Here is a 25263-nt window from a genome sequence, read left to right as displayed (position 1 = left end):
TTCGCCCGCGGCCATTGAGCGCCGCGGGCATAAAACACGCTTTCTCCTGCCTCCCATTGAAGTCAATGGGAGGTCGGACGCGGAAGCGCCCGAAGATAGGGCATGTCGCTTCTTTTTCCCGCGAGGCAGTTTTACTGCTCGCGGGAAAAAGACGCCGACGCCTCCCATTGAAATCAATGGGAGGCGTTCTCGGGCCGTTTCTGCCGAGTTTTGCGACGCGGTTTCCGCGTCAAAAAACTCGGCAAAAGACCCCGTGTGAACATAGCCTTAGTCTTAGAAAACACGCTGTTTTTGTATATCAACTGTGAGAGTAATAATAAAAAATGCACGGTGTGCAGATCGGCTACAAACCCCTTAGGTGCTGCGGTCGCTATTGACCAGATCGGAGGCTAGTTTTGGTCCTGGCCGTTACAGCAGGGTGTCAGCTGTAACAGTACCCTCGTTTTGAGGGAACCATTTCCCGACTGTGCCGTATATATATATATATATATATATATATATATATATATATATATATATATTTATATATATATATATATGGCGCATGTCGGGAGGAGGTTAATCGGAAACGATGGAGTCTTTTCTACCAGATTTATGTTTCTGTAACATAAACGATTTATAAATGGAGGGCTAATGCAGGTGAATATTGCTGCAACTGACAGGAAATAGTGGACAAAATAAAAAAAATATGGTTACAATGTCTCTGAGAGTTCTTATGCTTTCTGTTATGGTAATTAATTAATTAGTCATTATTATTCTAGGTGGGCAGTCCTAAGAAGACTGGGGATCTAAATATCCCTTCTGTGCTACCAGAGGACGATGAGGAGAGTTATACTTTATAGACCTAACCAGGCTTTGTAGGGTGATAGAAAAAATATATCCCATAATGAGATTCTGTAACTTGTTGAAAAATACCTCTGTTCACATTAGTGTCACGGCTTCCATTTATAACTGAAGCCATGGCACTGTACCGAGGCCATTCGGGGTCCGTCGTTTTCAGCCGTTTTGACAGCAAGAACAGGACTGCATGCTTTGCTATACTTGCCATCGAAAGTAACGGAAACCCCAACAGAATCCATGTTGTAAAGGAAGTACTCCGATATGAACATAGCCTTAGGCCTCTTGCATACTTCCGTTGCCCATTGTACAGCCGCTAATGACTGATCCGTGAAACACGGACCGCACACGGATAGTTTCCATGTGCAGTCCATTGTTTCAACTGACCAAAATAATGAAATGGCTGAGACTGTTTAGTCAAAAACGGACACGAGTAGTACCTGTCCTATTTTTGTCGGAACGACCACACGGTTCTGTTAAAACAACGGAAGTGTGCATGGCTCCATAGAAATGAATGTGTCAGGGTGCTATCAGTTAAAAAAATGAATAGCACCCTGAAGAAAATAACTGAAGTGGGCATGAGGCCTTATGAGCAATGATAGTGTTGGAACCATATGGGTCCAGGGACAGGCAGATGTCTCACTTAACGCCCTCAATTGTGTCATTGACTGTACGCACGCACACACACACACACACACACACACACACACACACACACACACACACACACACACACACACACACACACACACACACACAAACAATTCCTATATATCAAAGATAGTGGTATTTGCGTCCACTTATAATTCAATTAAATCCACCTGAGTAAGAACACTTAAAAATATTTTATTGAAAAAACTTATTAAAACCTGGGCTAAACTAGACAAAATATCTGATAACAGGCGACCAAGCTGAGAGTGACCAGGATAGAGCAGACCATATAGTAGATATAGCAGACTCACAGCTAACTTATCAAGAGTCGAAGCAAATGTAACTGATCCCTGCCTGGGAAAGTAGTCAAAGAACTTATTACATTGGTAGAACACCTAACGCGTTTCTACATCCCTCTATCATTCCGATGTTTCATCAGAGGTGTAAATTCATTCACAACAGGGGCAACTGAGACACAGTTCAGTGTTTCTATCAAGCCCCCCTGTTATGCAGATATCAGTGACGGCACTGGTGTCTGACTGCAACGCGCGCCCTTAGGTGCCGGCTGCTTATAGTTTAAGCCCCTCCCATTCAGGGCAGAACGAGCCCTAATCATTGCCCAATCAGACAGCGCCACATCCTCGTGATGCTTATCCATTGCTGGCATCAGGTGACTATGGGAACCAAACTGGTAGCGGCGCACTACAAAACACAGATATCGACTAGAGCTTAGAGGATAAAGTAATCCAGATAAATCTCTCGAAAACAAAGAGAACTAGAACATAGAAGACAATCAGTCTTTAACCTTTCGAATATAAGTGATATAATCAGAACAATCACCCGGAAGTTATAGATCAGTCCTCTAGTAACTACCCTTATCAACCAAAGCGAGTGGCTATCCCATGGTATAGATAAGAAAAGCCATGGAATCGTAGAATGAATATAAAGCTGCTTTATCCCAATTAAACAATCATAAGCAAGTATGAACTAAATTAAATTGGCTGCAAAATAGAGTCACATAAGACCCCCTATTAACACCCAGACAGAAAGAAAACAAGTAAAGGAAATATTGTCATTGAGTCCAGCCGGCTTAACCGTACCCATGGCAAATATCCAAGGTGCCTCCATCTGCAAAATCTGTTTGTCCCAATTCCCACCGCGTAATAGGGGATGGACCCTCTCGATCCCCAGAAAACTCAGATGATTCGAATTGCCCTGATGCTTATCCCAGATATGACGAGAAATTGGCGTCTCAGCTTGTTTTGCCACATCATTAACATGGTCCCTGACACGTTTGCGGAATTCCCTAATGGTCTTACCCACATATTGGATACCGCAACTGCACGTCACCCGACCCCTTTGGTCTTACAGTTCATGAAATCATAATTTTTATATACACATCCTGTGTTCGCGTTGGAAAATGTCCTGTCTACGGTTATAAATTCACAGGCTTTACATGACCCACCTCAATAGGTCCCTGTTGGGACCCTTGGTAACCATGTTTGATCAATGACTGGTTTCATGTGCACTAAATTGTCCCTCAAATTCCATCCTCTGCAGTATGTAATCGAAGGGTTATCATCTAACAGTTCTCCTATATCCGGATCGGCCTTTAAAATACCCCAAAAGGTATTAAGTACCTGTCGAACTTACACACACACACGCACGCACACACACGCACGCACACACACACACTGAAAATAATGGCTTGTTTTTCCTAATTGAGAATTATGGAAATCGTTCAACCCTGTTTTAAATACTTACCGGGTTAATGGGCATCTCTTCTTGTTGTGAGAGTACCTTGCTTAAAAAGTAAAAATAAGAATAAACCAAACAACTGAGCAGATGTTGGGGAAGTTATCTGATAACCTGGGCTGCCAGCTCACTGTATAAAGCTGATCACCCGGTAGACACGTGAACTGAGTGCATTGCATCCCCCGGACAGCATATGGCCCGCGTGATATCATTTGTTTTTCTTCATATCTTCTTGTGTATAGATATTATTGAGTCCTTTGACTGTGCATGTCTGACATGAAACCAGCTGTCATAGTAACCCTCAGATATTTATCAGCTCCTTTCATGTTTCACACAATTACGCAAAAAAAGAACGACATAACTGTTCGGCTAAAAAATTGGAACCTCTATTTCTGATACACAGGATCCCGTGTATAAAAATTAAAGGGGTAAAAAGGTGGTACGGTTGCCCACGTACAAGTTGACACTTGTATGTTCCAACATATAAATTAGGATGAATCCCAGCCAGTATCTGTCCGATATAAAGTTTCAGTGGAGAAGTGTCCGTGAATAAGGTCAGATTGTATCTGCCATGGACTTTGGTTGCATCTGAAATAAAATTATTCAATATTAAGTTTTCAAGGTGTAAAGCGGTGGGTGGGGAGCAAGAAAAATGGTCCAAGACAACGTTCCATAGGTGAATGCATCACTGTCTCCTGTGCTCTAGACTTAGGAGTCCTGGAAAGTTTCTGCAGAACTGGGTTGGTATGGCTGCCTGCTGCACATAGATTATTTTTTTTTCCAAAAGTAAGCTGAACTTCAGCTCTAACTAAGCCATTGACCCGATATCTTGCCAGTTTAAAAATAACGATGGACGGCCCAGTTGCCTAGGAAACCAGATTTCCCGGTCTGCTGACTGTAAAAATTACTGTAAAAATTCTTGTGGGAGACGCAGCTCTGGAACCAGGGCTGTCCTTAGCCTTTTTGGAGCCCAGGGCAAGGATTAATGGTGGGGCCCCCAGGCAGTCTCACACAAGATAGGATTAGATACAGCACCCAGCAGACAGTATCACACATATTAAGGTTAGATACAGGCCCTCAGCACATAGTATTACACCTGATAGGCTTTGATACAGGGTCCCAGCAGATAGAATCACACGTGCAAGTATGGGGCCCGGTTTGTACGGGGCATGGGCCCCACTTGCCCTGCCCAAAGGACGGCCCTGGCTGGAACAACCACACCTACAGTATGTGTTTGCGTGTGCATATTAATTATTACTATTATTTTGGCTCAGTGTGGCTGTTTTAGGTTGGTTTGACATCACATTTGTAAGATATTCTTTTCCCCTCCTCCTTGTGTCAGGAACTGTTCTCACAATGGTGGAATGCGGATCTCCTAAATGTGATCTGGAACCAGCCTCCTTCAGTTATAGAATGGCAGTATTATTTGGTTGTGCTTTTGTTTTAGCAATTTATAGTGATAGAATTTGGCTGTGGTGTGATGGTATTTGAGAAATGTATTGTGGTATATAGTGGATTACCGTATATAACAGTGGTATTGGCATTTGAGTACTGAATGCGACGGGGACAGATGGACCCCTTTACTAGTCTGTCCGTGAAGAGGAGGAAAGAGTTTATATGAAAATGAGGACCTGCGGGGCTGGGGAGCCAGTGCTGGGGGGAAGGAGCGGCCCAAGCTGACCTTTTGCACCAGGGCCCATGAGCCTTTAGCTACGCCTCTGACTACTAGCAAATCACAGCTTAAAGGGGTTATGCGGACAACATAAACATACTGTAAAACAGTTCCTCACTACATATAAGCAATCTTCAGAATATACTTGCGTAAACATCCAAAAGTGAAAATGGCAATCGCTTCCACGGTCACGTGATCCATTTATTCTGTTTTCTGATTCTCGATGACGTGCCAACACCAACTTCCTACTTCACTCGGTCTCGGCACATCATTCAACATGTGACCGCAAGGGGCTGGCGCTGATGCCATTCATTGACTAAGACAGCCCCCTGCAGCAATCTAGCAGGAAGGCCAGGATTGAACTTTGAACCAAGGCTCGTGAGTGTATGATTTGTACATTTTAACTTTGACTTAACTTCTTTTAGGTCATTACCCATCACAGAACAGCAGAATAACGAAGAAGAAAACAACAATGCTCCTGATAGAAGTAAGTAAAATCTAACATAACCTTTACATCCACCATTAGGGCCACATTATAACTTATTTCTTTGGGAAATTTTGAAAAAGAAGAGGCGGCTGCACCTATTGCGGTACACTTCGACAAAAGATCACTCCAGTAGTTTGCCCAGCTGTTAAACTAGTGATAAGAATGTAGTAATGAATGGATCCACAGTACCTCTGATATTATAGGACTCTTATTGGTCAGATTAGCAAGATCCTCGATCTTCAAAGGGAATCTGTCAGTAGTTTAGAGGCCTCAGAACTGCTGACCGAGCGATATACGGGAGGAGGAGGGCATTTTAAACATACTTTTTTCCTGGTCATGCAAGTACATGACTTAGAAATCGACGTTTGATTTCCCCCGTCGCATCGGTCGCGAATGCTACTCTCTCCTCTGAGTGCTGGCTCTAGTGGCCAATCAGGAGACCGCTAGAGCTGTCACTCAGAGCCGAGGGGCGGGGTTTGTAGCATGCAGTGCAGGAGCACTTGCCCATCAAGTCCCGCTTTAGTGGCACTTGCGATCGGCAAGCCATGGGAATGAAACATTATTTTATCGATGATGCAACTTTAATCGGTAGCGCTTTAAAACGCGAAGTTATTTAAATATGATTAAATAAAGTAACGCGTTTCAGAGCTTACAGTAAGTCCTTCATTACACTAAAATGACTAAACGTATGATACTGCAGACCCATTTTGCAGCCCACTTACCGTGCCTGAGGCCTTAAAGTGTTACGTTAGTTTGAGGTCACTTTATGGAATATAAATGGTATTCCATATTATATTGGTGTGTATGGGAACACTCATTACAAATTTGAAACCGCTCTGCTTATAACTTTCCGGGCTGCAGGGACCTGCAACTATTTCCAGGACGTGGGTCCCCCGACCCCCATCGCACCACTGCATCCAGGCAGAGAATGAATAGAATAGAGCGAGGGCCAAGCATGTGTGCAGGTCTATCTATTTATTTCTAGGGGATTTAAGCACTATCCACACGGCCGTGCCCGTAATTACGGGCCGTGATTGCGGGCACGGCCAGCCACGGACAGCCGTCCGCATTCTTGGCCCGTTCCAAAGTATGGGGTGGCACAGCTCGTAAAACTAATTAGATAGGACATATCCTATCTTTTGCGATACATTTCTACAGCCTGGACACCTTCCCGTAAACAAACTGTCTTATGCTACCCTCAGTTAGGGCAGCAAAAAGGTGGTGACAGATACAAAATCATAGTGTGGACCCTCCCTCCATCAATAAAAAGTCCTGGAATATTATAGGCATTAAAGGTATGGACTGTAATTGTGATAGCACATGAACGTCCTACCTGTGTGGTAACAAAGCTCATGTCATTATAATGTTCTTTCCAGATCCCAATGAAGAGGAAATAATACCGCAGTTAAAACGGACTAGAAGCGATGCCAGCTTCGTTCAGAGACGTTCACACCATCGCAGCCCTTCAGAGACTCAGAGATTAAGAAGTCACAGGTTCTCCATTAATGGCCACTTCTATAATCATAAGGTATAAATCAATTATATCAACAACAATCCGTATTAACCCCTTAATGACCGGGCCATTTTGCACGTTAATGACCAAGGATTATTTTTTGTTTTTTCACGGTCGCATTCCAAGAGTCGTAACTTTTTTTTTATTCCGTCGACATAGCCGTATAAGGGCTTGTTTTTTGCGGGACGAGTTGTATTTTGTAATTGTACCATTTTTAGATGCTTATAATATATTGATTAACTTTTATTAACTTTATTTTAGGAGAGAATTGAAAATAAGCAGCTATTCCAGCATTAATTTTCACGTTATAAATTTACGCCATTTACTATGCAGCGTAAATAACATGTTCACTTTATTCTATGGGTCGGCACGATTACGGGGATACCAAATATGTAAAGGTTTTATATGTTTTTTCTACGTTTGCACAATAAAAACCCTTTTAGAAAAAAATTACTTGTTTTTGCATCGCCGCGTTCCAAGAGACGTCATTTTTTTATTTTTCCGTCGATGTGGCCGTATGGGGGCTTGATTTTTGCGGGCCAATGTGTCGTTTTCATTAGTACTATTTTGGGGTACATAGGACTTATAGATTAACTTTTATTTTATTTTTTATGGGGGGAATGGGAGAAAAGAGAATTTTGCCGTTGTTTTTTGCATTTTTTTTGGACGCCGTTCATCCGGCGGTTTAATTAATGTGTTCATTTTATTGGTCAAGTTGTTACGATCACGGGGATACCATATATGTGTATGTGTGATTTGTTTTGACACTTTTACTGAATAAAACCACTTTTTGGGCAAAAAAAGTAGTTTTATTTGATTTTGACTGTAATTATTATTTTTGTTTTCTACAAACTTTATTTAACTGATTGACATTTTTTTTTTTAAGTCCCATCAGGGGACTTCACTATGCAATGTGCCGATCGCATATATAATGCTTTGGTATACTTAGTATACCAAAGCATTATTGCCTGTCAGTGTAAAACTGACAGGCAACCTATTAGGTCATGCCTCCGGCATCGCCTAACAGGCAGATGCTGAAGGCAGACCTGGGGGTCTTTGTTAGACCCCCGGCTGTCATGGAAACCCGACGGTGACCCGCGATTTGTTTGCGGGGGCGCCCATCGGGTGACAGAGGGAGCTCCCTCCCTCTGTCAAACACATTAGATGCCGCTGTCACTATTGACAGCGGCATTTAATGGGTTAAACTGCCGGAATTGAAGCGCGCTTCGATTCCGGCAGTTGCAGCAGGAGCCAGGCTGAGTATAACAGCCGTGCTCCTGCTGCTGATCGCGTGGGTACAGTGACAGTACCCGCGCCATCACAGGACGGATATATCCGTCCTCCTGCGCGAACTAGCAGCTGCTGAGGACGGATATATCCGTCCTTCGGCGTTAAGGAGTTAAATAAAGACTACCACAGGATGTCGGCCGATATATAAAATACACAAAGAATAAAAAGTTGTCTTGGAGCCCCTTTAATTCAGAAGTACCAGTTTTGGCCCCACCATCTTTCTGGGTGTTTTTTTTTTTTTGACCTTCTTATTTTCAATTTTGTGTATCACCGTTTCAAAGTCCTCTGGGTCTATAAGCACTGTGATTGGTTACCCCTCCCAATCTAGATGCTATGGATGCCGATGTTTGGTCGAACACGGTAACTTCATGCCTCCTTGCACCTGTGTTCACCTCGGGGTATGTTCACACGTAGAAAAAGAAGTGGCTGAAAATTACGGAGCTGCTTTCAAGGGAAAACAGCCTCTGATTTCGAGGCGTTTTTGCAGCTGAAAATGAAGCTTTTTTTGAGGCGTTTTTCATAATGTCAATGGAAAATCAATTCCAAAAACGCCTTAAGGCCCTGTTCACACAGAGTTTTTTTGCAGGCAGAAAAATCTGCCTCAAAATTCTTTCAGGAATTTTGAGGCAGATTTTGACCTGCCTGCAAATTCTTGCTGCGATTTGCACCCGCAGCCAATAAGCGCCGCGGGCAATAAACGCAGTGAAAAATGCTTTCTCTGCCTCCTATTGATTTCAGTGGGAGGTCAGAGGCGGAACCTTGGCAAGAAAGAGCACAGCCGTTGATTTACAGACGTTTTTTTATGCATCAGGCGTTTTTTGATGCGTGTTTTACGTCCGTTTTTGGAGCGGTTTTCCTATTGAGTCAATGAAAACGGCTCAAGACTTGACATGCACTTCTTTTTTATAGGGCGTTGTTTTACGCGTCTTTTTAAAAACGGCCGCGTAAAAAACGCCCCGTGGGAACGGAACGCCATTTTTCTCATTGAAATCAATGGGCAGATGTTTCGAGGCGTTCAGCCCCCGTATTTTCAGCCATCTTTCGGGGCGTTTACAGCATTATTGCCTGTCAGTGTAAAACTCACAGGGAATCTATTAGGCCGTGCCGCTGATCGCGTGGGTACACTGCAGTGCCCACGCGATCGGAGCGACAGATATATTAGTCGCAATGCGGGAACTAATACCTGCTGGTGACGGATTTATCCCCCGCTCGTCGTCAAGGGGTTAAGTGTAAGTTCACCTTTGATGACCCACAAGAATGAATCCAGTTATTGCTGTAGGTACAAAGGCAGCAAGTATGAAATTCCTAATACGCCTGAGAGTTATTGCTAGATCGCTTTAGCTGCTAAAGATCAACCGGGAAAAAAAAAATTGAGAATGAGAACATTCAGCCGACCTATTGCTGTGTATCTACGGGATAAGAGGTCAAAGCACAGATTTCCCCTATGCTGCTGACACACAATACTGATCTGTTTCCTTTTAGACATCTGTGTTTACCCCGGCATATGGCTCTGTGACAAATGTTCGTGTCACAAGTACCATGAACACATCGGAAGTTTTGAATCTTCTCCTGAGGAAGTTCAGGGTAAGCGGAGTCTACAGGCGCTAACCGTTTCTTATTGAAAACAGCGCTATAATGTTTAAGGAATGTGTGATAGAAATTATTTATTCTATCTGTCCATCTCTCTCCATCCATCCTTTAGCCTGGTAGCAGCCTATTTGTAACGCCATGATAGTACATAGAGTGGGCTGCCAGGTCTTCAATGCTGGTAGAGCATGGTGTGTTGCCGTCTGGCATAGCAAGAAGGGCAGCCCGCTCTATGTACTATCATGGCGTTACAAATTGGCTGCTACCAGGCTATATAGGCTGTGCCTCATGATTTACGCATTATCCCTCCATGTTTTACACACTGCACCCACACTTCATGCATCACTCACGTTCCTGACCCTTTTAGTACTGCCCCCTATATTTTACACTTTATTCACCACTCACTATACTCAGTACTGCCCCCTATATTTCACACATATTATTACAACTTGCACATTATACACTATTCATTTACTTTTTACTACATATCCCATGCACCACCACACGCCACTCCCCTCAAGGCTAATGGGAGTGGCTATTATTATTTAAACACACCTGTGCACTTTCCTTCAGCATTTTTGACCTGGCTGCGTCCTGTTGGGATTATACCTGCCCAATTTGTGAGTATGGCCATTTTTTGTGTTTTGCAGTCCAGAGTTTGTCTGATGTATCCAGATATAAGGCTGCACAGATATGTATTACAGTATGTAATCTGCAATTACATACATACATTACACACCACAAGTATAGAGAGGTCTATAACTATCACAGTCATTGGACTAGTCTTAAAGAGGCTCTGTCACCAGATTATAAGTGCCCTATCTCCTACATAATCCGATCGGCGCTGTAATGTAGGTAACAGCAGTGGTTTTTATTATGAAAAACGATAATTTTTGAGCAAGTTATGAGCAATTTTAGATTTATGCTAATTAGTTTCTTAATAGACAACTGGGCGTTGTAAAGAGAAGTGTTTGACACTGACCAATGAGACCAATCAGCGTCCAATCAGCGTGATACACTTCTCATTGTTCCAGCCCAGCTTCTTTCACTGCACAATCAAGCTGGGCTGGAACAATGAGAAGTGTATGATGCTGATTGGTCACTGATTGGTCACTGATTGGTCAGCCTCATATACTCCTCTGTACAACGCCCAGTTGGTAAAAAGTAAAAACACGCCCAGTTGTCTATTAAGAAACGAATTACCATAAATCTAAAATTGCTCATAACTTGCTCAAAAATGATAGTTTTTCAAAATAAAAACCACTGCTGTTATCTACATTACAGCGTCGATCAGATTATGTAGGAGACAGGGCACTTATAATCTGGTGACAGAGCCTCTTTAACATATGACTGACTGCTTCCTTTTCCTTGGTTTTCTCAGTTTTTGCAGTGTAGCAGTAGTGTGTCTGTCTGCCGACCTCTTTAAATGTCACGACTATGGGGTATGTGGACCCACTAGGCCGCTCCGCCATAGTGGAGTAGCATCTGGCCAAACAAAAGTCAATAACAGTCTCTAGGATAAGAGTGCCTGGATCAATAATTTGGCAAACAATCAGCGTGGCTGACACTAGGCCTAGCAGTCACGTGGCACAGATGATACTTGGCACAGATGACACTCTCGACTCCGACACTAGATAACACACTGGAACACAGTTATTGGATACGGGATACAGGAAGCGGGAACACAGGATACAACTAAGAGACCATTTGCAAAGACTTACATGGGCAGACACAACAACACTCAGGCAAGGAGGAAGAGGGCAGAGCCCTTTTTATACAGGGGTGAGTAGGGATTGGATAGGGAGCTTAAACCCTATGCACAGCAGCCGGATTCGAAGCTGTTGGCATGTAAGTGATGCCAACAGTCTGCGACCGCGGCCATCATATTAAGTACTTGTGAATGTCGCCTTACGTGGCTATTTACTGGTTTTAATCCAGGGGCAGATGTGGAGAAGAGGAGTCCTTTTGCAACAACAACGTGGACCCCTTTCTGCTCGAAAGCTAATCAGCTGAAAATGCCAAATTCAATAGGGGGCGGTGATTCAATTCTATATCCTTTTTTTTTTTTGGCTAGTACCAGTATATTTGAAACTGTGCATTAGAACATACACAAAGCATAGAAAATGAACATTATACAAAATAAAAACCTCAACAATAGCAAAAAATACAAACAAAACGGTTTTTAAATTACCTGTATCATTTGTGGTTGCAGTTTGTTTAAAATGTTTTTGACATCCTGGTTCTTGTAGGTTGAAAACAGCTCCTCAGATTTTGGACTATACCTGGTTCATGAGAATGGAGGTACGTTAAACACTAGGAATGACAAATACTTTATAGATTATTACCCAAGTGAAATGCGTGAAGATTAAAACAAGTAGCAGGGAAAATGAAGATGCTAACCATGGCTTTCTTACTCAAAGACAACTGCGGGAAGTGGCACTAGCATAGCCATTTCAACAACACTGCTACTTTCAAATGCAGTCGAATATTAGAGAGGCGTTCTGTAAAGGATCTGCCAGACACAGCTTCTGTGTCGATGCCCGTGGTTAATCAGTCTGCATCTGCTCCTAGGTCTGTTAGAGTGACTCGATCTGCTACCACTCAGGCTGGTAGGCTGAGGAGTGGGAGAGCCTATCACAGCCTGGCCAGACGGTTCTAGCTCCCGCCCTCGGTCTATGTATACCTTCATTTGCTTCTTGTCTTTGCCTGTGATTCTCTCCTGCTTCCTGGCTCTGCTGTTCCAGCTATTACTATCGACCTCAGCTTCATTTTGACCCTGGCTATACTGACTACGCTCCTGCTCTGCGTTTGGTACCTCGTACACTCCTGGTTTGACTCGGTTCGTTCACTACTCTTGTTGCTCACGGTGTTGCTGTGGGCAACTGCCCAATCTCCCTTCGCTTCTGTGTGCCCTTGTCTGTTTGTCTCTCGTGCACGTATTGAGTGTAGGGACCGTCGCCCAGTTGTACGCCGTCGCCTAGGACGGGTCGTGCAAGTAGGCAGGGACTGAGTGGCGGGTAGATTAGAGCTCACCTGTCTGTCTCCTTACCCCGTCATTACACATTCCCTTCGGGGAGAAGGGGCGTACATCTCCGCCAATCTTATAGGGGGAGGCCTATGTTGCATCAGCTAATGAACTGCCGGACCTCCCGTATATATTCTAGTTCAGGACACTAAACTTATATCTGAGCAATAGGATCCTATTTGTCGCATAGGTGTACTCTTGCTTTGTGCAATTATACTACTCACCCCTGTCTAGCCCTAAACTGACTCCATGCGGTGACCCAGTCGGTCGCAGTTCTGGTTTCTCATCTTCCCTCGTATCTTGTGGCTCACTGTCATTGTCTTTCTAACTGAATATTAAGGAAAAGTATATGTGAAATAATCAACCTCCTTGATAAACATTTCAACTGAACACTATGGATAATTGTAATGATGTTTTTTCTGTATTAATTTTTATGTTTTTTTTTGTAGAAAGAACCAGATTAGGGGACACTGAATTCCCATTGATTTGCAGAATACTTCATGGTCCCTGTGAAAGAATTGCCAAATTATTCCTAATGGAGACTGATCTTGGGGAGGAAGTCTCACATGATGTAAGTCTGCAGACTAGCAAACTTTTTCCGTTTTTCATTTGTTTTTTACTTTTGTATATGTACTGTAAATGGGTATAAGAATTGTTTAAAGGCTTTGTACACATTTGAAGAGATTTTTTAAAAATAAATCAATGTTTTACGTTATTTTATGTGTCGCTATTGACCGCTGCATTTGAGCCCTGTTAACAACAACTTGGGCTTCAGGAGCACCCCGCCCGATGCGGGAAAACTCCTTCTGAAGTGCTGACGTGAAAAGGCGACGCTTCAGAAGAACTTCCCCCGAATGGCCAATGTAGAAACACTATACGCAAAAAAACAAGCCTTCACATGGCTATGTCTGCGGGAAAAAAAAAGTTACGGCTTTTAAAGTGCGATGATAAAAAAAACTGGAAATAAAAATCGCTCCTTTATTAAGGTCCAATATATGATGGATAAGTATTTGTCTGTATTTCTCAGCACTGAGGACACCATCAATTCTGACCAAATCCCCAACTGCCTTTGCTGAAATGCAGCCCCAAACTTGTAAGGAGCCTCCACCATGCTTCACTGTTGCCTGCAGACATTCACTATTGTACCGCTCTCCAGCCCTTCGGCAAACAAACTGCCTTCTGTTACAGCCAAATATGTCAAACTTTGACTCATCAGTCCATTGCACCTGCTGCCATTTTTCTGCACCCCAGTTCCTATGTTTTCGTGCATAGTTGAGACGCTTGGCCTTTTTTCCACGTCGAAGATATGGCTTTTGGCCGCAATTCTTCCTTGAAGACCACTTCTGGACAGATTTCTCCGAACATTAGATGGGTGTACCTGGGTCCCACTGGTTTCTGCCAGTTCTGAGCTGATGGCACTACTGAACATCTTCCGATTTAGAAGGGAAGTGTTAAGGATCTGCCAGGCACAGCTTCTGTATCCACGCCCATAGGTAATCAGTCTGCACCTGCTTCTATGTCTGTGAGACTGACTCCATCTTCCACCACTCAGGATGGCAGGCTTAGGAGTGGGAGAGCCTATCACAGCCTGGCCAGACGGAGCTAGCTCCCGCCCTCCGTCTATTTATACCTGCCTTTCCTGTTCCTCCTTGCTTGTGATTCTTCTTTGTTGCTTTCCTGGCCCTGCTGCAGCTTCTTGAACTACTTGTCCCTGCTTCATATTGACCCTGGCTTACTGACTACTCTTCTGCTCTGCGTTTGGTACCTCGTACACTCCTGGTTTGTCTCGGCTCGCGTACTACTCTTGTTGCTCACGGTGTTGCCGTGGGCAACTGCCCCGCTTCCCTTTGTTCTGTGTTTCCTTGTCTGGTTGTCTGTCGTGCACTTACTGAGTGTAGGGACCGTCGCCCAGTTGTACCCCGTCGCTTAGGGCGGGTCGTTGCAAGTAGGCAGGGACTGAGTGGCGGGTAGATTAGGGCTCACTTGTCTGTTTCCCTATCCCTGTCATTACAGGAAGTAAGCATGATGTGTCTTTGATCTGCTGCAAGTTTCCTCGGCTGACCACTGCGTATATGGTCCTCAACATTGCCCATTTCTTTGTGCGTCTTCAAAATGGCTTGAACAGCACATCTAGAAACACCAGCCTGCTTTGAAATCTTTGCCTGAGGCCCCATGCACAATATAGTAAAAATTGTCCGCGATTACGGACCCATTCCATTCTATTGGCCGCGGACACCTTTCCGTATCACTACGGATGGGTGTCCGTGCTGTAGAAATGTTCCGAAAATTATTGAACGTGTCCGTTCTATTGCGGGCCATGCTCCCATACTTTGTATGAGAGCACAGCCCGAAAATGCGGGGCGGCAATTGGCGGGCCGTGATTATGGGCACGGCCGTGTGCATGGGGCCTGAGAGACCTTGCTGATGCAGTATAACTACCTTGTGTCTTGTTGCTGTACAAAGTCTTGCCATGGTGGACCTGTGACATGAAACTGTCTTCCACAACCTCACCTTTATAGCAGAGTTTGGCTATTCCTCACTCAGCTTTAAGCCTCCGACACAGCTGTTTATGTTACACTTAATTACTGTGTTTCAACCTACATATGAAAATGATGATAATTATCACTTGTTTGGTATAACTGGTTAATCATACACCTGTCTATAATCCTACAAAATCTATGACTTTATGCAAGTGTACCTAGAATAATTGATGCTGTTTTGAAGGCAAAGGGTGGTCACATTAAATAGTATTTTGATTTAGATTTCTGTTCATTCACTTTTGCCTTTTTAATTGATAGAAAGAAAAAACTATTAACACTTCTATTTTTGAAAGAATTCTTACTTTGCATCATTGAGTTCAGGTGTTTTATTCAGTCCCGTTGCCACAGGTGAATAAAATCAAGCACCTAGCCATGCAGTCTGCCGTTGCAAACATTTGTGAAAGAATGAATCATACTAAAGAGCTAGCTGAATTTGAGCATGGTACTGTTGCAACAAGTCAGTTTGTGGAATATCTAGAAGGGAAAAAATGTCACAATCAACTGTGAGTGGTATTATTGCAAATTGGAGGTGGTAAGGAACCACAGTAACAGCCACGAAGGGTAGATCATGTAACTTTTCAGAGCCGGGTCGCCGAGTGCTGAGGCACATAGTACAAAAAAGTTGCCAACGTTCTGCTGACTCAATAACTGCAGAGTTCTAAACCTCTTCTGGCATTAACATCCGCCCGGAGCTTTATGGCATGGGTTTCCATTGCCGAGCAGCTGCATGCTGACACTTCGCATTACGCATTGTGATCTTAGGCTCCTGTGCAGTTGTTTTACTGTGGAAACCTATTCATGAAGCTCCTGACACACCGTTCTTGTGATAAATGATACAACAGAGGATGATTTTTAGGCACTTCAGTACTTGGTGGTCCCCCTCTGTGAGTTTGTGGTTAACGCTTTGTGAGTGAGCTTTTGTTACCCCTAGATGCTTACACTGAAATCTCTGAACTCAATAATTAGAAGGGTGTCCACATACTTTTGGCCATATATTGTTTCTTAAAACTTTGACATGCACATGTATCTGACACATTAACATGGAATGCTTGGTTTAGGAAGTTGAGTCATTTTGCTTTTTTTACCCTTTATCTGATGAAACGTTTTAAAGAGGCTCTGTCACCAGATTTTGCAACCCCTATCTGCTATTGCAGCAGATAGGCGCTGCAATGTAGATTACAGTAACGTTTTTATTTTAAAAAAACGAGCATTTTTGGCCAAGTTATGACCATTTTTGTAGTTATGCAAATGAGGCTTGCAAAAGTCCAAGTGGGTGTGTTTAAAAGTAAAAGTCCAAGTGGGTGTGTATTATGTGCGTACATCGGGGCGTTTTTAATACTTTCACTAGCTGGGCGCTCTGATGAGAAGTAACATCCTCTTCTCTTCAGAACGCCCAGCTTGTGACAGTGCAGATCTGTGACGTCACTCACAGGTCCTGCATCGTGACGGCCACATCGGCACCAGAGGCTAGTTGATTCTGCAGCAGCATCAGCGTTTGCAGGTAAGTCGATCTTACCTGCAGACGCTGATGCTGCTGCAGAATCAACTGTAGCCTCTGCTGCCGATGTGGCCGTCACGATGCAGGACCTGTGAGTGACGTCACAGATCTGCACTGTCACAAGCTGGGCGTTCTGAAGAGAAGAGGATGTTACTTCTCTTCACAGCGCCCAGCTAGTAAAAGTATTAAAAACGCCCCGATGTACGCACATAATACACGCCCACTTGGACTTTTACTTTTAAACACACCCACTTGGACTTTTGCAAGCCTCATTTGCATAATTACAAAAATGGTCATAACTTGGCCAAAAATGCTCGTTTTTTAAAAATAAAAACGTTACTGTAATCTACATTGCAGCGCCTATCTGCTGCAATAGCAGATAGGGGTTGCAAAATCTGGTGACAGAGCCTCTTTAAAGGATGTGAAACAATGTTACATTATGTCAGATCTTCAGCGTGTTCAGGTTGTACAGCTGCATAGTGGAAAATAACTTGGACCATGGTATAGTTTTTTTTCCCCTTCCTAAGGCAATGTTCACACAGAGTTTTTTTGCAGGCTGAAAAATCTGCCTAAAAATTCCTTCAGGACGTTTTTCGCCCACGGCCATTGAGCGCTGCAGGTAAAAACATGCAAAACGCTTTCTCTGTCTTCCATTGATTTCAATGGAAGGTCAGAGGTGGAACCGCGGCATGCCGCCGAAAAAAACGCCTCTACCTCCATTGAAATCAAAGGGAGGCGGTTTCGGACGTTTTTTGCTGCTGATGCCGACGCGGTTTACATGCCAAAATCAGCGTAAAAAAACTTTGTGTGAACTGGGCCTAAGACTGCAACTGTATCTAAAGTTTAAGTTAAGAAATTTTCAACAGAAGGCACGAGCACAGACAAAAGCACGTGACTTAGCATATGTGTTTTTGTTCTTTTTAACTTAAAATATAGCTAAATTTTTAACAAACTTCTGACATGTCAGAAGTTTTGATTTGATTTGTTTTGAAGCCGCTTCGTTTCTGTTTGGCTTTTTTCGGAAATCAATGTATCGGAGCACAGGCTCAATAGAAAGTCTATGAGCCCGTACTCCGATACATCGGCTTTCTGGAAAAAGCCGAACAGAAGCGAAGCGGCTGAGCGCTCAGCTTCTTCATTGCTGGGACCCCCACCAATCCCAATTTCTGACATGTCACTATGACTGTGTAAACAGGGAGATGCGCTGCCGACATGATGATAATGTGTGAGGGCGAGCGATCGGAGTAACGACCGCTCGTCCCTATACATAGCTCCTTGTGAAAGAAGCAAACGACCGCCAATCAACGAGCTGCATCGTTGATCGGCGCTCGCTGCATCGGCCACAGTCGGCCGGTGTAATAGGGCCTTTAGTATAGTACAGAAGATGTATTGACATGCACAATCAGCTCTTTCACCCCCTGCACTTCAATAAGAGGAAAATTATCACTTGTCTTTAGCACTGCTAGGTAGAGGTAGGTGAGGTGTTACCAGCTGGAGAGGCAAAGCCTCCCTGTTGGCATTGACACCAATGGTACTGTAAACACTTCTCTAGCAATTTGATATATGTCTATGAAATATATATCTGTAATCTTCAGCTTTGCTCATAATGCTCTCCTCAGGTGGCTCAGTACATAAAGTTCGAGATGCCTGTTCTGGACAGCTTTGTTGAGAAACTGAAGGAAGAAGAAGAAAGAGAAATTTACAAACTGACAAAGAGGTAAGGTGTTTTGTAAGTGTAAGGTTATGTGCACACGACAACGCCAAATACGTCTGAAATTACGGAGCTGTTTTCAGGAAAAAACAGTTCTTGAATGTCAGACGTTTTTACAAGTACTTGCGTTTTTCGAGGCGTCTTTTACGGATGTAATTGGAGCTGGTTTTCATTGGAGTCAATGAAAAACGGCTCCAATTACGTCCCAAGAAGTCTCCTGCACTTCTTTGACGCGGCCGTAATTTTACGCGTGGCCTTTTGACAGCGATGCGTAAAATGGCAGCTCGTCTGCACAGAACATCGTAAAAACCATTGCAAGCAATGTGCAGATGTTTGCCAACGTATCAGAGCTGTCTTTTCAGGCGTAATTTGAGGCCTAAAATGCCTCCATTACGTCTGAAAAGAGGTTGTGTGTACATACCCCAATAGATTTTGTATTCACCATGACTTCATAAAATGTGATGTTATAAGTGTTAGATATTGGATAATAGTCTGATAAGTGTGTTAAGTCTTAGCCACTGTCTGCCATGTTTATTTTAAAGGGGTTTTCCAAACTGGACAACTCCATCTCTGATTGCTGCAGGTCTAGCTGCTGAAACCCCTGGCCATCAGCTGTTCTCTCTAGGAAAAGCGGTGGGCAGTCACACATTACCCATGTTTTCCATGACACCATTTAAAATAAAAGGGCGACATATATATATATATTCAATTATTTATACCATTCAGCCATAACATTAAAACCACTTAGAAGTGAAGAGAATAACAATCATTATCTTATTACAAGGGGTGGGATATATTAAGCAGCAAGTGAACAGTCAGTTCTTAAAGGAACAGTGTCACCCCAAAAAAAATTTCATGTCAGTTTTATGTTAGTGTTTTATTAAAAACGTTTTTATTTATTTGTGTGTTTGTGTGTTACTTTTTTCTATTTTTTCACTTTTTCTTCCCTATGGGGGCTGCCATTTTTTTTTCCATTTCTGTATGTGTCGATTAACGACACATACAGACATGGAATACGGCAGCCACAGTCCCATAGGGACTGCGAACGGGGCCCGTCCCATCCACTTCTGTGTACGCCGTCTGTGTGGGAACGGCGCATGCGCCGCTCCCACACAGTCCAATTTGAAATGCGCGCCGTCCGGCGCCATTTTCCTGTGGACCGGAAGTCGCGGCCGGACAGTAAGATTACTACTTCCGGTCGCGGCTTCCGGGCTTGTGCACTTGGACCAGCGGCAGCAGACGGAGCGGACGGGCCGGAGGGAGCCGCGGCGGCAGGAGCAGGTAAGTGATTTCTATGTATGTTCGTGTTTGTGTGTGTTTACTACTGTATGTAAACCTACTACACTGTGTGTTAGCTCAAAAAATGGCGACACACAGTGTAGGAGGTTAGACCGTTCAATCCCCTCGTTTATCCCGGCACTAGCCAGGATAAAGGAGGGGGGGATTCTGAGAGCTCACTAGAGCGAGTGCTTTTTTCCCAATTTTGCAGCAAAAAACAATGTGGTTGCTTTACCACATGCAATGCTGCAATTTTGGGAATAGCTCCATCTAGTGACCAGCACTGGGAAATATTATAAATTAGAATCTAATTTATAATATTTCCTGACTCGTGAAAAAAATAAAAAAACTTTGAACAATGTTTAATCACCTACACACTAAATGTTTAACTAAAAAAAAAAATACATGTTTTGCTGGCAACACATTCCCTTTAAACTTAATGTGTTGGCAAGCGTAAGGATCTGAGCAATCTTGACAAAGGCCACAGGTCTTGTGGGGTGTTCCCGGAATGCACTGGTTAGTACTTACTAAAAGTAGTCCAAGTAAGGACTACTGGCGACAGGGTCATGGATGGCCGGGTGAGTGTGCGTCTATTACCTGAGGTAGAAATGGCATTAGTAAGCAATAGTGGGTGACGATTGTGAGGAGGTTGAAACGTTGTGGGTGGAATTTCATAGGGAGGAAAACACTGAAAAAAAATATTTTTGGTGTAATCTATAGACCCCCCAATATAACTGAGGAGATGGAAGGTCGGCTATATAAACAGATGGAGCGGGCTGCACAGGCGGGTACTGTAAAGATAATGGGAGATTTTAATTTCCGGGATATTAAATGGTGTCATGGTTCGGCTCCAACTGCGAAAGGGAGAAATTTCCTCAACCTGTTGCAGGAAAATTTTTATGGGCCAGTTTGTGGAAGACCCGACTAGAGGTGAAGCTCTGCTGGATCTGGTCATTTCTAATAATGCAGAGCTTGTTGGGAATGTCAATGTTCGTGAAAACCTCGGTAACAGTGATCACAATATAGTAATATTTTACCTATACTGTAAAAAATAAACACAGGCTGCACAATTTAGAACCGAATTTTAAATGAAAGTGCATTAGTAAGTTACTACTTTTCACATAAAAATATTAATACAACGCTGTCACGAACACCACTCCTGGCACACGTGACTTGGATGCTACTGTAAAGGGGAACTCCGCTTGTCCACTCTCACTATTACACACACCTATCGCAACAGGCTAACAATGAGTTAAAGCGCACCCCAAAACCAGTTCACACATCCACACAAAAAGCTGCCACCACTTGCCGTATTAGGCCGACAAGAGCCTCCTCCTGGTAACGCTCACGTTCACACAGGCACACACTGAATCTAAATAGCATTCAACAGGTTATGCTTTTCCTCTTCGAGGTTGTGGGTAGGTTTAGAGCAGCAAGGAACAAACTTATTCATTTTAAGGTTTAACCCCTTAAGGACGCAGCCTAGTTTGGGCCTTAAGGCTCAGAGCCCATTTTTCAAATCTGACATGTGTCACTTTATGTGGTAATAACGTCGGAATGCTTAAACCTATCCAAGCGATTCTGAGATTGTTTTCTCGTGACACTTTGGGCTTCATGTTCGTGGTAAAATTTGGTCGATATATTCAGTCTTTATTTGTGAAAAATTGCAAAATTTTGATTGAATTTTTCAGAATTTAAATGCATCTGCTTGAAAAACAGACGGTAAGGGTATGTTCACACGGCCTATTTACGGACGTAATTCGGGCGTTTTTGCCCCGAATTACGTCCGAAAATAGCGCCTCAATAGCGCTGACAAACATCTGCCCATTGAAAGCAATGGGCAGACGTTTGTCTGTTCACACGAGGCGTAAATGTACACGCCGCTGTCAAATGACGGCGCGTAAATAGATGCCCGCGTCAAAGAAGTGACCTGTCACTTCTTTGGCCGTAATTGGAGCCGTTATTCATTGACTCCAATGAATAGCAGCGCTAATTACGGCCGTAATGGACGCGGCGTTCAAGCGCCTGCACATGCCGGTACGGCTGAAATTACGGGGATGTTTTCAGGCTGAAACATCCCCGTAATTTCAGCCGTAACGGACGCCCTCGTGTGAACATACCCTAATACTACCCAAAATAGTTACTAGTTCACATTTCCCATATGTCTACTTTAGATTGGCATCGTTTTTTGAACATTATTTTATTTTTCTTGGACGTTGCAAGGCTTAGAACATAAACAGCAATTTCTCATATTCTTAAGAAAATTTCAAAAGCCTTTTTTTGAAGGTACCAGTTCAGTTCTGAAGTGGATTTGAGGGGCCTATGTATTAGAAACCCCCATAAAACACCCCATTTTAAAAACTAGACCCCTCAAAGTATTCAAAACAGCATATAGAAAGTTTTTTAACCCTTCAGGCATTTCACAGGAATTAAAGCAAAGTGGAAATGAAATTTGCAAATTTCATTTTTTCTGCTGAATTTCAATTTTATTACATTTTTTTCTGTAACAGAGAAGGATTTACCAGAGAAATACTACTAAATATGTATTGTCCAGATTCTGCAGTTTTTAGAAATGTCCCACATGTGGCCCTACTGCGCTCGTGGACTAAAACACAAGCCCTAGAAGCAAAGAAGCACCTAGTGCATTTTGAGTCCTCTTTTTTTATTAGAATATATTTTAGGCAGCATGCCAGGTTTGAAGAGGTGTTGAGGTATCAAAACAATGGAAACCCACCAGAAGTGACCCCATTTTGGAAACTACACCCCTCAAGGAATTCATTTATGGTTTTTGTTATCATTTTGACCACACAGTTTTTTCACAGCACCTATTTGAATTGGGCTGTGAAATGAAAAAAATGATATTTTTTCCAATAAGATGTCATTTTTTATCAAAATTTCTTATTTTCACAAGAAACAACATACCCCATTTTGTTGCCCAATTTGTCCTTAGTGTGGCAATACCCCATTTGTGGTGATAAACTGCCGTTTGGGCCCATGGGAGGGCTCAGAAGGAAAGGACCACCATTTGGCCTACTGGAGCTTTTCTGGTGCTAAGTCATGTATGCAGAAGCCCCAGAGGTACCAGTACAGTTGAAACCCCCGAGAAGTGACCCCATTTTAAAAACTACACCCCTTAAGACATTCATCTAGAGGTGTAGTGAGCATTTTGACCCCACAGGTACTGTGTAAAAGATAATGCGCAGCAGATGGTGCAGTGTGAGATTTGCAATTTTATATATATATATGCCATTTCAGTGTCCAATATATTGTGCCCAGCATGCGCCACCGGAGATATACACCCCTTAAATTGTAATGTGGGTTCTCCTGGGTACGGCAATACCCTACATGTGGCTGTTATCAGCTGCCTGGGCATACGGCAGGGCTCAGAAGGGAAAGATGAGGGGGGTAAGCTGTGCGGAGTGCATCAGGGTAAATTAAAAATCAAGGGATGTATGATACATTTTAAAACAATCTTTTATACAGAGCCCTGGTTTTTCGGGACACGTGTCACATTGGTATATTGTGTTCTTCCTTATCCCCCTCTTATAGCAGACTCTGCACCTCTTTTGACTCTTTCCCTTTCCACCGGTTTGGGGAACTTCTCCTGGAAAGTGTTGCCCTGGTACGATGCGTGTGGCCTCGCTTCCAGAAGTACTGGGTGCCCCCCCTTCCTGGTCCCTAAAGATTAGATCTTGAAATTCCAGGAAAGTTCCCGTCTGGCCTGCACATCGACGTAGCATGTACGCATTGTACAAAGCCATCTGTATGATGTTCCTGGCCAGCTTCTTATACCACACCGCATGGCGCTGTAGGGCTTCAGGACTTGATTTGACAAGTCCATCCCTCCCATGTACCTATTGTAGTCCAGGATGCAGTCTGGTTTGGGGGTGGCCTTTCCTTCATATATCCTAAACCTGTAGGTATACCCTGATGCACTCGCACAGCTTATACATCTTCACGCCATACCTTGCCCTCTTACCCGGCAGGTACTGACGGAATTGAACCCTCCCTTTAAAATGTTCCAGGGACTCATCAATAGAAATACACTTCTCGGGGGTGTATGCTTGGGAAAACCGGGCACTGAAACGGTCTAATAGGGGTCTCCGTTTATACAAACGGTCAAAACTGGGGTCATCTCGGGGTGGGCACGGCTCATTATCAGTATAATGTGAGAAGCGAAGTATTGCCTCATTTATTTATTTTTTTAGGTTCCAGTTCAGTTCTGAAGTTGCTTTGAGGGGCCCATATATTAGAAACCCCTATCAAATACCCCATTTTAGAAACTAGACCCCTCAAAGTATTCACAACAGCATTTAGAAAGTTTATGAACCCTTTAGGTGTTTCACAGAAATTTAGAGCAAAGTAGAGGTGAAATTTACTTTTTTTTTTTTGTCAGAAAATCCTCTTTATACCATTTTTTTTATAACACAAAAGGATTTATCAGAGAAACGCAACTTAATACGTATTGCCCAGATTCTGCAGTTTAGCGAAATATCCCACATGTGGCCCTCGGGCGGTAATGGACTGAAGCACCGGCCTCCGAAGCAAAGGTGCACCTAGTGGATTTTGAGCCCTCCTTTTTATTAGGCACCATGTCCGGTTTGAAGAGGTCTTGTGGTGCCAAAACATTGGAAACCCCCCAAAAGTGACCACAATTTGGAAACTAGACCCCTTGAGGAATCCATTGTACTTTTCATGGGGTGTATGCGGCTTTTTGATCAGTTTTTATTCTATTTTTAGGTGGCGTGGTGACTAAAAAACAGCAATTCTACTATTGTTTTTTTGTTCTATTTTTTTTACAGCGTTCACCGTGCGCTATAAATGACATATTCACTTTATTCTGCGGGGCGATACGATTACGGCGATACCAGATGTTTATAGTTTTTTTTTATGTCTTATGGCGTTTGCACAATAAAATAAGTTTTGTAAAAAATCATTCACTTTTTGTGTTACCTTATTCTAAGAGCCATAACGTTTTTATTTTACAATCAATACAGCCGTGCGAGGACTTATTTTTTGCGTAACGAACTGTAGTTTCGATCAGTACCATTTTTCGGTACATGCGACTTTTTGATCTCTTTTTATTCAATTTTTTGGGAGGTGAAGTGACCAAACAATTGTTATTGTGGTACGGTTTATTATTATTATTTTTTACGGCGTTCACCGTGCGGGATAAATAACAAAATAATTTTGTAGTTCAGGCCGTTACGGACGCGGCGATACCAATTATGTATAGTTTATTTGTTTGTTTATATATTTTTATTAATAATAAACGACTGATAATGGAAAAGGGGGGATTTTTTACACAACTTTTTTTAACTTTTTTTTTACTTTATTACTTTGTCCCACTAGGGGACTTGAGGGCAGGAGGCCCTGATCGCTATTCTAATACACTGCACTACATGCGTAGTGCAGTGTA

General features: G+C 43.1%; 1 protein-coding gene and 1 long non-coding RNA gene across 5 annotated transcripts in view; one reads left to right on the top strand and one right to left on the bottom strand.

The window, feature by feature from the left end:
* The window catches only part of LOC142663281 (uncharacterized), a 64956-nt gene that overhangs the window by 12878 nt on the left and 26815 nt on the right, over window positions 1-25263 (bottom strand). For 2 of the 3 annotated variants that reach the window (XR_012851074.1, XR_012851075.1), the window contains exon 2: window positions 11984-12074. This is a non-coding gene — a long non-coding RNA (uncharacterized LOC142663281). Of the gene's footprint in view, window positions 1-11983; window positions 12075-13041; window positions 13124-25263 lie in introns of those variants that run through there. The other variant, XR_012851076.1, reaches the window with a different exon arrangement.
* Window positions 1-25263, top strand: part of RASSF4 (Ras association domain family member 4) — a 211266-nt gene that overhangs the window by 164838 nt on the left and 21165 nt on the right. For both annotated transcript variants that reach the window (XM_075841830.1, XM_075841831.1), the window contains 6 exons: window positions 5341-5402; window positions 6779-6930; window positions 9688-9789; window positions 12042-12093; window positions 13267-13388; window positions 18475-18572. In XM_075841830.1, the coding sequence (XP_075697945.1) occupies window positions 5341-5402; window positions 6779-6930; window positions 9688-9789; window positions 12042-12093; window positions 13267-13388; window positions 18475-18572 (588 nt within the window). The remainder of the gene's footprint in view (window positions 1-5340; window positions 5403-6778; window positions 6931-9687; window positions 9790-12041; window positions 12094-13266; window positions 13389-18474; window positions 18573-25263) is intronic.

This window comes from Rhinoderma darwinii, chromosome 11 (assembly GCF_050947455.1).
Source record: "Rhinoderma darwinii isolate aRhiDar2 chromosome 11, aRhiDar2.hap1, whole genome shotgun sequence".
Taxonomy (NCBI): domain Eukaryota; kingdom Metazoa; phylum Chordata; class Amphibia; order Anura; family Rhinodermatidae; genus Rhinoderma; species Rhinoderma darwinii.
The sequence above is the reverse complement of the archived record's forward strand: the minus strand, read 5'-3'. Positions and strand labels throughout refer to the sequence as shown.